Source organism: Austrofundulus limnaeus, unplaced genomic scaffold, assembly GCF_001266775.1.
Source record: "Austrofundulus limnaeus strain Quisiro unplaced genomic scaffold, Austrofundulus_limnaeus-1.0 Scaffold663, whole genome shotgun sequence".
NCBI lineage: Eukaryota > Metazoa > Chordata > Actinopteri > Cyprinodontiformes > Rivulidae > Austrofundulus > Austrofundulus limnaeus.
This window is the reverse complement of record NW_013953065.1, coordinates 50,624-64,398: the sequence shown is the minus strand read 5'-3', so window position 1 is coordinate 64,398 and position 13,775 is coordinate 50,624. Positions and strand designations below refer to the sequence as shown.

The following is a 13,775-nucleotide window of genomic DNA, read 5'->3' as shown; positions in this document are numbered from 1 at the left end:
AACCTTTTCATGATATGCTAAATTTTTGAGATAGGGATTTTTGATTTTTCTTTACTTTTTTTGCCAAAAATCCTCAATATTAAAACAATAAAAGGTTTGAACTACTTCAGTTGGTGTGCAATGAATCTAAAATATATGAAAGTTTAATGTTTATCAGTACATTACAGAAAATAATGAACTTTATCACAATATGCTAATTTTTTTAGAAGGACCTGTACTTTGAATTTTGGTTCTGTTTCATGTATTTCTGATTAGTTTGTCCTCCAGTTCTGTTCTGTTCTGCAAACAGCCAGCTGCACCTGATCCTGGTTGTCTCTGCACAGGTGTTGGATATTTAGGTTCATTAGTTTGTCTCTGTTGGTTTGTCTTTTCCTTGATTCTGTATTATACACTATGAGTGTTCATTTTTTTTAATCTCTATGTGTTTGTGCCCAGCCCACATGAGTTCTGTCCTGTCCTGTCCTGTCCTGTCCTGTCCTGTCCTTTCCTGCCTCAACAGCTTTTTATTTATTACTAAAAGAATGTTTGTTTTAGAAAAAGAAAGGTTCCAGAGGTATTTCTCTGGTTAAAATCATCATCAACCATGACAGCCTCTTTAAATGTCTGACTTGTTTTGTTCTAAATGCTTCAAAGAGACTGTCTCATAATATTGAATGCAGTGATTTAAGCAAACAGAGCCAGGGTTAATTAATCTTTTCTACCTGTAACTAATTTGTTCTGGTAATTAATTACACTTTGATGACTTCACTGGTGCTGGATGCATATGGGTCTGATCACACACAAAATTAGATTTTAGAGCCAGGATCCATGCTAATGCATCATCTGTAAATCCAAACAGTCTGGACTTTGTGTGACTTAACATTACTCAATCAGACAAAGACGTTAACACATGGTGATGCTCAGGAAAAGAGCTTTATTAGCTGGAGAAGCAGGAAGTGAGAACCTTTAGTGGTTTTGCTGATCCATTGATGTGAGTACAACTCTTTCTTTTCAACAGATCCTGAAGCTGAGCTACAACAAGCTCACATCAGTGAACCCCGGTCTGTTCGAAGGGCTCGTTGGTTTGGTCCGACTTCACCTGGACCACAACCTCATAGACTTCATCGAACCATACTCCTTTTCTGGTCTGACCTCACTGAAGCTCCTGCAGCTGGAGGGGAACCTCCTCAAAGAGATCCATCCTCATACCTTCATAACTTTGTCAGTACTTGGAAGCTTTTGGACCTCTGGACTCAAGTAAGAAACAGTAGACAGTCTTATCAGAACTGAGAATATTTTGGCCCAAGCTATTTCCTTTGATTAAACATCAGAAAGAAAAACATTGTATAGGTCTTCTGGACGGGTTCTTCTTTAATGAAACGTTTCGTCTCTCCTCCAAGAGACTTCTTCAGTCTGAGAGTTTCAGGCAAAATTCAGGCTTTTAAGCCCTGCCTCCATGTGACTGATACTCACATCACATGGCTATCATTGACACCTAATTAACACCTATTGTTAACAGGGGGTGGAGTGATACTGGCAATAGCAGCGCTGTAGGAGGGGGACAATTGAAAACGGAGGCCTCCACCTCTGTTTAATGATGGACGGTCTGTCTTCACAAAAATGGCTTCTTTTACTCCTCTCTCAAACCAACGTTCCTCTCTATCAAGAATGAGAACATCCTCATCTCTGAAAGAGTGACCGCTGGCCTGTAAATGAGTGAAAACTGCAGAGTTCTTGCCATTAGATGTAGCTCATCTGTGTTGGGACATTCTTTTGAACAGTGGTTGCTTTGTTTCCCCGATGTATAACTGGTCGCAGTCCTCCTGGCACTTAACAGCATATACAATATTGCTCTGTTTGTGCCGGGGCACCGGATCTTTGGGGTGAACCAGCCTTTGCCATAATGTGTTTTGGTGTTTGAAAGCTACTGGGACATCATGTTTAGAAAATAAACGTCTCAGTTTCTCCAAAACACCCGCAACATACGGAATAACCACTGGTTTGGGTCTGGGTTTGGGGTCTTCATTTTCACCTGAAGGTTGCATGGAATCCTGTCTGTGTTTCCTGTCTGCTTTCAGGAAAGCCCAGTCAGGATAACCACACTGCTCCAGGGCCTGTCGTGTGTGTGATTTCTCTTTCTCCCTGGCTCCTGGGTTTGTAGGGAGGCAGGGCTTAAAAGCCTGAATTTTGCCTGAAACTCTCAGACTGAAGAAGTCTCTTGGAGGAGAGACGAAACGTTTCATTAGAGAAGAACCCGTCCAGAAGACCTATACAATTTTTTTCTTTTTGATTTTTTACCTGGATTACTGAGATGCATCAGGACATTTAATTAAACATATTTTGACAAAAAGCAATCACTAAAGGAGTTGATGTTTGTGTTTTAGACACTTACACCTGTCAGACAACTTGATAGAGGAGCTTCCTGCCACAGCTTTAAAGTCATGTTCAAGACTGGAGCTCCTCACTCTGCATGGAAATCCCTGGAACTGTGACTGTCACATTCACTGGTTGGTGGAATGGAGTGCCGCACATGAAGGCAAGATGTTTAAATGATGCAGTCGTAAAAGGTTTTAACTTTTTTTGGTGGTACAGAGAGAAAAATGCTGTGTTTATAATTTTATTTGTACACCAAACTCTAACCTTTGCCTAACCTGGACAACAGAAAGGTTCTGAAAACTACATTCATATGAACCAGCATAAATTTTAAAGATTAGAGTTATTGAAGAAGGGTCACTTTCGTGGCTTGTCAGAGTTGGGCCACTTCCAAAGTAGATTTAGTCATTTTAAAGTGACCTCATAATGTCACGTTAATGTGTTTTTTCTCTGTTCTACAAAAAGTTGTTTTTGACACGTGAAAACATCTTATTATTTTACAATTTGTTTATGCAGTGGTGGGCACCAGTCCACTAAAGCGCAAATCTGCTAATTGCAGACCTAAATATTTCATTTGTGCTTAAACAGTCACACTAACTTTTATAATTCATAAGTAGATTTGCAATAACTAATTATCTACCAGTCATCATTATCTCAAACAGTGGAAGACATGGCTGTCAAAGAATCACGACACATGATCTGTGCAACAACACCCCTCCCAGACAAACACACTTATTGGAAACGTATACATCCTTCCTGAAAGTTGCTCTCGGTCACGGTTCTGATTTCCCACAATGCTTTGTGTCTGCTTACATAGCAGGAAGGCAATGTTTAGAACTCCCCTTCCCAGCAAAAACAGTAAACGTTTGTAATCCATACTAAAATTTTGTATGTATTGATTTATTTTACTTTACAATCAGAGCTCCTTTCTAAAAAAATAACGTTTAAAAGCTGGAGCTCAATACTTGACATAACTGGTTGAAGCAACAGTGTTAGAGACTCAGAAATGATTTAAAGATGTTATGCTGATGAAGACTGACATCTAGTGGTCAACTGGTGCAACTACACAGAAAACTTTCATTTCCCATCACAAATCAAATCCGTCATGTACCCAGAATGCATCGCTTCAGTTTTCCAATAAACAGTTTTAAAATTACTTTATTGATGCTTCTTTGATGAAAAATTGACAACAAACGAAAGAAAAAGACAAAGAAGCAGCCGAACTAGCAATCCTCAACAAGTTTTTAATTTTTACACCAGGAGCTAAAGGTCTGTTTCAGGAAATCACATCCCCAGCAATCCACGCTTATAGGGTTAAGATGTTCAAAAATTCAAACTCTGTTAGTTGGAAGTGTTGTACATATATTGTATAGTTGTTGCCAGCTGGTAAGTGTCAAATCAAACTTGGGCATTAGAATTACCTTCTGTGGCATAAGTATATTTGAAGTTACAGACCTAAACAATTTCATAAGTGCTTTAGAAGTTGTGGAGCTAATTTTTGGATTAGTGCTGCCTTCCACTGTGTATATGTTTATTACATTTTCCCCTTAAGCATTCTGCCATTTTGTAAAATTACTGATGCAATGCATTCTGGGGATGATAATAGGTTGCAGTGAAGACTAAAACACAAAGTCAAGGCTAAAAACCTATATTGTATCACAATAATGTTACATATTGTATTAAGTGTCTATGTTGTACACAATATATGGGTTCAAACATGATCAATGTAAATGAGCTCTGGACAAAACACTATATTTATTAGGTCTGCAGTAGGATGACCAGACATCCCAATTTCCAGGGACAGTCCAAATCTTGGATGACCTGTCCCTGGATACAACTATCCCTGGTTTTAGAATTTTATGAATGAGAAAAAAAGTTGTCTGTAGACTGTTATTATGGTAGACGGGTATAAAAAGGGAGTAAGCATGTTGCACAACAATAGTTGTTACATTAGCTGGTTGCATTGATGTTAACGTCACCATCAACATGAAGCTGTTCTGTGATATGCTATGGTTTGGATTGGGCTGATCCTTGTCCTGATACAAAGGTTTGGTTAGGAAATGTTGTCAACTGTGCCCAGATTAAAAAATAGGGCTTGGATGTGATTTAACTAAAGATGAGGTCTAAATTAAAAAAATAAACCAGGCTTTTATTTGCAAACAGAACAACAAAAGGCAAGATGGAGCACAGGGAGTGAGAGAGAGGGTGAAATCATATCAGGATGAATAAAAACTTCTATCTGTCTGATTTGGTGGAGCTACAGAAACAATAAGGGTTCAGGAGTTGTTTTGCCTATTTATTAATGTGATTTGTGAACATAGACTTTCAGGCTCAGGTTGCTCCAAATAAAAATAGTTTATATCGTATAGTACTTTTGGCATAAATCAGCTCAACAATAAAAAAACTACATTTAATATTTATAAAAATTTATTATTTATAAACAAAACATTTTGAACCCAGTTTATCATCTAAAAACAATCAACTCTAAACAGGTATCTGAAACACAATATTATTAAATTGTTTATTTTCAGTATGTTTTAATCTAATTGATGGTTTTTTAGGGGATTGTGATTGGTATATATTATGTATATATCTACATTAGCACCTATGTAAGTACAAACATGCTCTGTCTCTTTCTCATTCCTGCTCAGGAGTAATAAAATGTAAAAAGGAACGTGGCTCCACTGAGACGTGCCCTCAGTGTTCCTTTCCTCAACATCTGAACGGCACCCAGTTCCTTGGGTTGACTCCAGGGAAGCTTACCTGCGAAAGACCAGTTCTTCGCTCCCCTCTCAAACAATGGGACAATCCAGCATGGGCTGAAAATGAAGCAGAGCCTGATCTCCCATACACCCAGGACTTGGAGAAACCTTTGGGCCAACTGATCATTGTTCTCTCTGACAGCCATGGAAACCGTGCTCACGTGGCGTGTGACGTGCGCCATCCGGGAGACGGTTCGCTCATGACATGGGCTGCAAACCCACATTCCCCTCTAGAGTTATCTGTAAACGTGTCGCTGATGACTGTTCTCGACTGTGAAATCGATCGAGAAACACTGCAAAATCTGTGGCAGCTGGTTGCATACTACTATGAAAGCCCTGCAATTTTGGAGAGAGGTCAGCTGAGAGCAAATACAAGCAGAGCTACTTATCAGTATGTCCAAGTTGTGAGTGAGAACTCTCCTTATTTCACAGAATTAAAAGGATATTTAGAAGCAGAACCTTCATGGTTGCTTCAACCAAGAATCACACTGAAGCTAAACAGACAGCAGACAACTACAAAGAAACTTGTAATGGATTTTACTACTTTAATTACGAAAGAGATAAATGGTCTTCAAGGGAAGGATGAAGATAACTATGCTTCTTCATGGGCATTAATACGCAGAGGAACAACTGGGCGGGTTCAGGCTGCTTTTGAGGGTTCAAAGGTTCACTTAGAGTGCAACGTCATAACTTCAGCCTCAGACGTGAAAGTGGAGTGGATGCTTCCAGATTTGTCCACTGTTGAAGCTCCAACCAAGAAGATAGAAATTTCTGAAAAAGGGCAACTGATCATTGTAAATGCCACACTCTCCGACTCGGGCCTCTACCACTGCATCGTCAGAACAAAAGCCGGAGTGGACTTCATGCCACTGAGACTCACCATCAAAGAACACTCGCTAGGCCCCACAGCTTTAAATGGTGAAAAGATTACAGTGCAGAAGGGAAACACTTTGTCTCTTCCTTGTGACGTCATGTCAGTTCAGCCCAGTCAAACTTGGTGGTACCTGCCCAAAAAACAAGTTCTTCTCCCCACACAGCAAACAAAAAAGGCAGAAGTGATGCCAAACGGGACTTTGGTTGTCAAACGGATGACAAAGGAAGATGCAGGTGACTATAGCTGCTTGGCCTCCAATCTGTACGGCGCTGACATGCTGTCTCACATAGTGGAAGTTGTTGGAGAAGAGACTAAGTCTAAAGTACAAACTGAAAAAGAGCAGACAGTTCTGACTCTTGGCATAGAAGAAAGGGAGGGTTCAGGAGGAGATTACCAAGAAATTACTCGCCCTTTTGCCACACAGCTCCCAGAGAAGGTAATGCGACCACAAAGGAAGCCAAATGGGTTTTTAAACAGAATGAAAGATTCAAAAAGAAAGCCTAACAAATCTGTCAAGGAATTGGATCCAAATCGTTGGGCAGAGATATTGGCTAAAGCTAATTTAAAACCAGATTCTCTTCTCCCCACAGAGCCATCTCTAGAAGAGCCAAGTACTGTAACCATCCAAAGAACTACACCCAAACCTGTGACTGTTGGTGCGACTGTTAGCACTAATCGTTTACATTATTTTACTTCTCCTTCTTATTCTGACCAAACTTCTCCCTTACACCAAAATGTTAAAAAAGGAGATCGCTATAAAGTTCCTGAAATAATAAAAAATCATCAGCAGGTTTTACAATCTTCTCTTCCAGACCCATCCCTACAACATGGTATCACAGACCCCCAGGGTAGTCAAGCCAATTGGCCTGTTAGTGAGTTGGAAAATAAACATCTTGGGGAAAAAAGAGGAAACTCCAACGCTGTTCCTGGTGTGTCTAACAGAAGACAGCCCTTTCACAGACGCAGAAAACCTCTACTGAGACGAATCCATCCACACAAAAACCCTCTCCACCATTCATCTAGCAAACCTCAAATGTCAGTCCTCACACCAACAACCACTACCACAACTACAACCACCACCACCACTACTACCACTACTACTACTACTACTACTACCTCCGCTACTACTACAGCAATGCCAACGCCAACCACCACAGAACACCATGAATCTTCTGAGTATCAGATAGAGGGAGATTATGACAAATACTATGAAGAATATGATTACAACGACAGTAAACATTTGGATACTACAGATGATCTGATCAGTGAAACCCTACAAAATACTTTTCTTGACAACAGCATTACCCCTTTCCCATTAGTTACAGAGAGAAATCCATCTATAGTTGGACAAGATTTAACAAATCCTCCTCCAAAGAGAAAAAGTCCAACTCTATGGAGCACTGAAGACCTAGTAAACTCTGAGAAACCTGTGGTAGAGACAGAACATGATGGAGAACATACTGTCCAAAATAGCAACAATAAAAACATTTTAGTAGAGAATAAAAGGAAAAGTGTGACCACAATGGAAGAGCAAGAAAGGGTAACAAAGAACCAGGAAAAACTTAAAAAAGAGCTGGTTACTCAGAGCTACAATACAAAAGGCAACATTCAAATACACAACAGACCAATGCCAAATGTTCAGCCTGCACCAAAACAAGTCCCATCAACCCATACAAGAACTTTATCCCCTAAGGACTCTTCATCAGGCAGAACAATGGAAGAGGGTATACAAACGGAGGCTAAGGTGATGAAAGAATCGAATAAAAAGCCTGAAACCCACCATAGTCTCATTATGGAACCACTTCACCCTTGGCTTCAACATAACAACCAGGGAGGGCAAACCACCAATTCCAGGGTTACTCATACCAATCAAGAGAGAAATACAGAAAAACTGGGTGGAGTGTATCCAAGTAGACATTTACAGCCTCCGAGAGTTCCTCCAACCTCCCACTGGTCTGCCCCTCATTATCCTCATCATTACTACCCTGTCTACCCCTCCTGGCCAGGTCAAAGAACATTTCCTCAACCAAGGCAAGGTAAATGCAGCCACTGTGTAATAACTTTCAAATGTCTGTAATAAAATAATTGAGCTAGACTTATTGAGGAAACAACAGATATGTTTACTTGACTCCGTAATGTTGACAGTGTTATTTTTAGCAATGCCCCTTTAAATCTTAGATACAGAATACGTTCTCCTCCTAGGTCCTGATTCACACCCTGCACCGACCCATCGATCCTGGCCTTTCCCACACCCTTGGGCTCATGGTTCATTTGTGACTAACCGACCAGAGATAACAGCTGACACAGTAAAACCCAATCCTACGGTCACTGAAGTCCCTGACTCAGAGAACTCAAGATCCATCAGCCATCATTACCATCAAAACCCCTATGTCGACAGCAGAGCCCAACAGAGAGATCATTTGTTTCTTTCAAGACTCCGAAATAGATACAGACAGGTATGATAACATTCTTCTAGTTCTTTGCTGAAGGGTTGCAACATATTAAAGGGAATTCTGACTAGCTGTAACACTAGATATTATTTGAAAAAACAACAACATTTGCTTCAACTATAAAACTGACACTGTAAAAATACTGTAGGCTATGTAGGATTGTCATTGTAATTTACATCAAAGCATTCTGGGTAAAGGACATGTACTGGCTCCTCCAGTGCGAGCTCCATCTTGAAGATTAATCTCAGACAGTGTCTGATGGTAAATGGTAAATGGTACTGAACTTATTGAGCGCTTTTCAAGTCCCTCCGGACCCCAAAGCGCTTTACACTAACAGACATTCATCCATTCACACTCACATTCACACACTGATGATGGCAAACTACACTGTAGCCACAGCTGCCCTGGGGCACACTGACAGAAGCGATGATCAGCCCTTTTAAAGAGCCTATATGCCACGGTCATTAATGACGTATTTCCAGTAAAATTCCAGCCCAGCACCTCTCTTCCACTTCCTGGTTACTGCCTTTGTTTATAGCGTAAGCTCCTAATCCTACTCCATGAAAAAGTCACAAAAGTTAAATTATCTGTGAGCTACTGGTATAAAAAGTGAGTTCTGTTGTGTGCCGTTGTGTCCACTAACCAGCGGGTACAATCGAGTAGTTACTTTTTCTTCATTTTCCTCTAAAGGAGGAAAGGTGACAGCAGTGGATCATAGATATACAGGGAAAACTTATCTTTAAAAGCTCACGCTCGCGTTTGTAATCAGCATTTCTAACCTGAGGATATTCAAGAGCCAGTATCAGAAATGAGAAGACAGAGGTTACAAAAGGGAAATGTACAATTATCCCCCTTTACTGCCAAGACGAGAGAGGAAAAACCACCTCCAGAGGACAGCTAGCAGGAAGCTAACACACAGCAGCCGGTACAAAGGTAGGTGTGTGTGTGCGCGTTTGTGTTAGACAGAGTAAGAAATGTTTTAGGCAACTTTGTCATGAGTTTTATGCAAAAGTAAAAACTTGTTAGAGTGTATATTACAGCGTAAACAAAACACGAGCGATGAGCACGCCCCCTCTTCCCCCCGATAGCCACAGAACCTCCACCTGATAATCATTACGTTTTCAGTTCACAAACGTCGGGAAAAACAATCCAAACCATACAAGCAGCCCATCAGTTTAAAGTCTAGATTCTGCTCTTTCCAACAATTTAAGTGTCACAGCTCTACATGAAAAATTTACAGAAAAACAGCCAAGGAATAGTGAAAAAGGCTAAATTCTGGAACCATAAACACGAACGTCTTTCCTTTGTTTTTATGGCTTTAATCCACTTTGGAGTGATTTTTTCCCACTTGGTTGGACCTGTACGTCTCCTGTGTTAATGTTGGTACATGTAATATGCTAATTCTGTACTGTGGAGGTCATTAAGAGTCGTTGTCAAGTGAAAAAATCTTTTGCTAACACTGTGTTGCCTGCGAACCGGAAATGATCGGCGTGGCCCCAAGTGCTAGACCGGATGTCTGTGGCATATAGGCTATTAAACAACCTCTGAACAAACAAGATTATGCACCCCCTGTGCCCTCTGTCGCCCCCTTCAGGTTGGCAACTACTGCTGTAAACTGACATTGATCTTGATAATAAGACAACGTATTTTCTACATCAAAGTAAAATTCTCTTTTGCTCCCAACACTTTTACAAACATTCCTTTGACACTGGGACATTTTAGAAAACTACCACTAAAAGAAAACTAACACTGAATAAGTAACATTGACTTTCCCACCCCCAGGCCCAGCTTGAACGCATCGCTCAGCTCAAAAGGATAGTGACACCCAAACCTAAGAGCAGCTACTACAATCTTCAGCCCTTGATTAAACCTAACCCCACCCCTCCAGCCCTGCGTAGGCCTCACATCCTGAAACCAACGACACCCATGGCTGTTTACCCTCTAAAGCACCCAAACCTTTCTAAACCTTCCTTATCCCCATTCAAAGGCTTCATCCCAACCCCTCCTCCCCCCCAGCTCCCCACCACCTCTCTGACTCTGCATGGAGGTGGGTGGCCTTCTGGAGGTATGTGCTGAGCTAAAATTTAAGAGAAAAGTGTTAAACTTGTTTCACGGTTTTCATTTATTTATGTACACCTTCCTAAAGAACGACTCAGCTCCCAGCATCCGACGCCTGTGCCTCCGTTCCTGTGGCAGCTGGGAGCTGGTGGAGTAAAACCTCGGATCACCACCATTTCCTCAGCCAGCGTGTCAGTGCTGGCGGAGGATGATGTCTTCCTGCCCTGCAAAGCAACTGGGAATCCTCAACCCAGTATTGCTTGGACCAAGGTCTCTACAGGTAAAAACACACAGAAAATAAGAAAGGAAACAAAAAGTCAAGAGAAAAAATATTCACCCACATTCACTACTATAATAATAATAATAATAATAATAATAATAATAATAATAATAATAATAATAATAATAATAATAATGCATTTTATTTATAAAGCACCTTTCAGGACACCCAAGGACGCTGTACAATAGAAAAGAAATAACTATATATACAATGATAAGGGTAGTGCGGGACAAACATAGAAATGAGTAGTACAGAACAGTCATATAATAAAATACAATAATATAGATAAATGGAAAAAAACAGTCATATATTGAAAATCAGAGTTAACAGTGGTAGGTTAATTTGAAAAGATGTGTCTTCAGGCCAGTCTTAAACAGAGAGAGAGAGGTGATATTCCGTAATCCATGGGGACGTGAGTTCCAGAGCTGCGGAGCAGAGTGGCTGAAAGCTCTGCTCCCCATGGTGCTGAGGCGGGCAGGGGGTACTGAGTTGGAGGGAGGAGGCAGATCTTAGAGAGCGGGAGGGTGTGGAGATGTTTAGGAGGTCAGACAGGTAAGGAGGGGAGAGATTGTGGATAGCTTTGATGGTGTGTGTGGGAGAATTTTAAAGATGATGAAGGATTTAACTGGGAGCCAGTGGAGCTGTTGTAGGACTGGAGTGATGTGGGATTTAACTGGGAGCCAGTGGAGCTGTTGTAGGACTGGAGGGATGTGGGCAGAGGATGAGGTTTGAGTGATTATACGGGCTGCTGAGTTCTGAACCATCTGTAGTTTGTGAAGGGATTTATTGGGGAGGCCAAACAATAGGGAGTTGCAGTAGTCGATCCTGGATGTTACTAGGCTGTGTACAAGGATGGCAATGGAGCAGGGAGTGAGTGAAGGACGGAGACGTTTCATGTTGTGGAGATGAAAGTAGGTAGATTGAGTCACATTGTTAATGTGGGATTTGAAAGAAAGTGTGGTGTCAAGGATGACACCTAGGTTCTTGACCTGAGGTGAGGGGGAAAGAACGGAGTTGTTAAAAGTGAAGAGAAGATGCTGGGATTTGGAAATGGAGTTTTTTGTCCCAACAAGGAGGAGTTCAGTTTTGTTATGGTTTAGTTGGAGGAAATTGTCGGAGAACCAGTTGTTGAGCTCACTGAGGCTGTCGGTAAGAGTGGAGGATGATAAGGTGGAGTTTGGTTTTGATTAAATGTAGAGTTGAGTGTCGTCGGCATAAGATTAGAAATGGATACCAAATGTACGGAAGATGTGGCCAAACGGGAGCAGATAGATTATGAAAAGTAGAGGCCCGAGTACAGAACCTTGGGGAACACCAGTGGAAATGGATGAAGACTGGGAACAGAAGGACTTGAGCTGTATGAACTGAGTGCGGTCGGAAAGATAGGATTTAAACCAGTCCAGGGGGGTGTCTGAGATGCCGATAGAGGTTAGTCTGTCGATGAGGATAGGATGAGAGATGGTGTCAAAGGCAGAGCTCAGATCAAGTAGGATGAATATAGACAGAAGTCCTGAGTCAGCAGCAAGAAGAAGATCATTAGTAATTTTAATCAGAGCAGTTTCGGTGCTGTGATGTGGTCGAAAACCTGAGTGAAACTGTTCATAGAGGTTATTGCTGGAAAGGTGTGAGTGAAGCTGATAAGCTGCACAACAGCTGCCCCTAATGACGGGTGTTGGCTTTTAGCACCACTAGTGTTTGGCTTCGTTACCAGCATTTTGTACAAGTACTCGAACAAAATGCCCCGATACCTGGCTGAATGTGTTACAGTTTACATTTCAAGTGAAAGTTTGTTGACCTTGTTATTTTTGTTCATTTTAAAATGTTTTAGCAGTATACATCAGGCAGAGGTCTATAAAATACTTGAAAAAAATAACTAGGTAAAAGTAAAATTACATAAATGAGAAAATGACTTGGGTAAAAATAAATTTCACCGATGAGAAAACTACTTAAGTTTACATCATAAAAATGTTCACAAAAATCGAAAAATTAAAACTAAAGGTACTTTTACACACTAAGAAATAAACTGTTGAATTTACTAAATCAAAATTAGACCATATACATATTTACTTTTAAAGAAAATAAGTATTCCCTCATATTTACTCTATTAGTGGGACCAGTGGACATGAGTTGGTTGAGTAAATTCAACACGTCATTTTTTAGAGCGCATAAACAACGCCTTTCATGATGAGTTTGGACATTTTAAAGTAAAGAAGTAAAAGTATCATTTTTAGGTCTTAAATGTGATGAAAGTAATTAAAAGTAAAGATTTAAAAAATAAATACATGTACTTACAGTAGTTACTACAAACCTCTGAAATTCAGGTCATTTTTCTTGATCTTTGTGAACATTTTATTCAAGCAGTATGTGAACGGTACGATGATTTGAACTGTAGCCAACTTCAATTATGTACTTTTTACTCGCTTGTCTGCTCCGTACAGCACAAAGCAGCCTCTCTTTTAATGACAACTACTGAAACGCATATGTTTTCAATGATCATGCAGCTATGAGTCATACGTTTTAAAATGGCAGCATTTACCATCAGTTAACTTTGTGTGACTGGATGGTTGAACAAACCAGAGAAAAGGGAAGAATTGTATGCGAGGGTTAGACTCCACCGCAAAGAATCTACAAGGCAACTCTCTTAAATCCACTTTTTTAGCCGTCAAATGCAAATGGTCATGTATTTGGAGTCGCTACGAGTGCAGAAATTTTAAAATTAGCTTCTCCTGGTGTTGCGTAGATGTCTTTATAATCTGTTTGGGTTATATTTTTCAACCCAAAATGTCCCTATGCCACTATATAGAAAATATAGAGCCATATACTTTAACTATAAAGAGACAGCCTCAAAATGAGTTGATCTGAGACACACCTCAGAAAATTGGTGAACGAGGGGCTTGTGGAGTTACAATAAGGAGGAATTCAGACCAAAGCATTGCAGTTCCACTTTATATAGAACCCCAACTGTACGATTTAAATGTGAAAAAGACAGATTTGATAGC

At 40.4% G+C, this 13,775-nt stretch overlaps 1 protein-coding gene across 1 annotated transcript in view; it reads left to right on the top strand.

The window, feature by feature from the left end:
- si:ch211-159i8.4 (matrix-remodeling-associated protein 5) overlaps positions 1-13,775 on the top strand; it is a gene marked incomplete in the record, with an annotated part of 61,229 nt that overhangs the window by 34,959 nt on the left and 12,495 nt on the right. Inside the window, 6 exon segments of the mRNA XM_014027564.1 lie at positions 998-1,236; positions 2,364-2,515; positions 5,004-8,024; positions 8,191-8,444; positions 10,221-10,503; positions 10,585-10,776. Coding sequence (XP_013883018.1) covers positions 998-1,236; positions 2,364-2,515; positions 5,004-8,024; positions 8,191-8,444; positions 10,221-10,503; positions 10,585-10,776 — 4,141 coding nt within the window.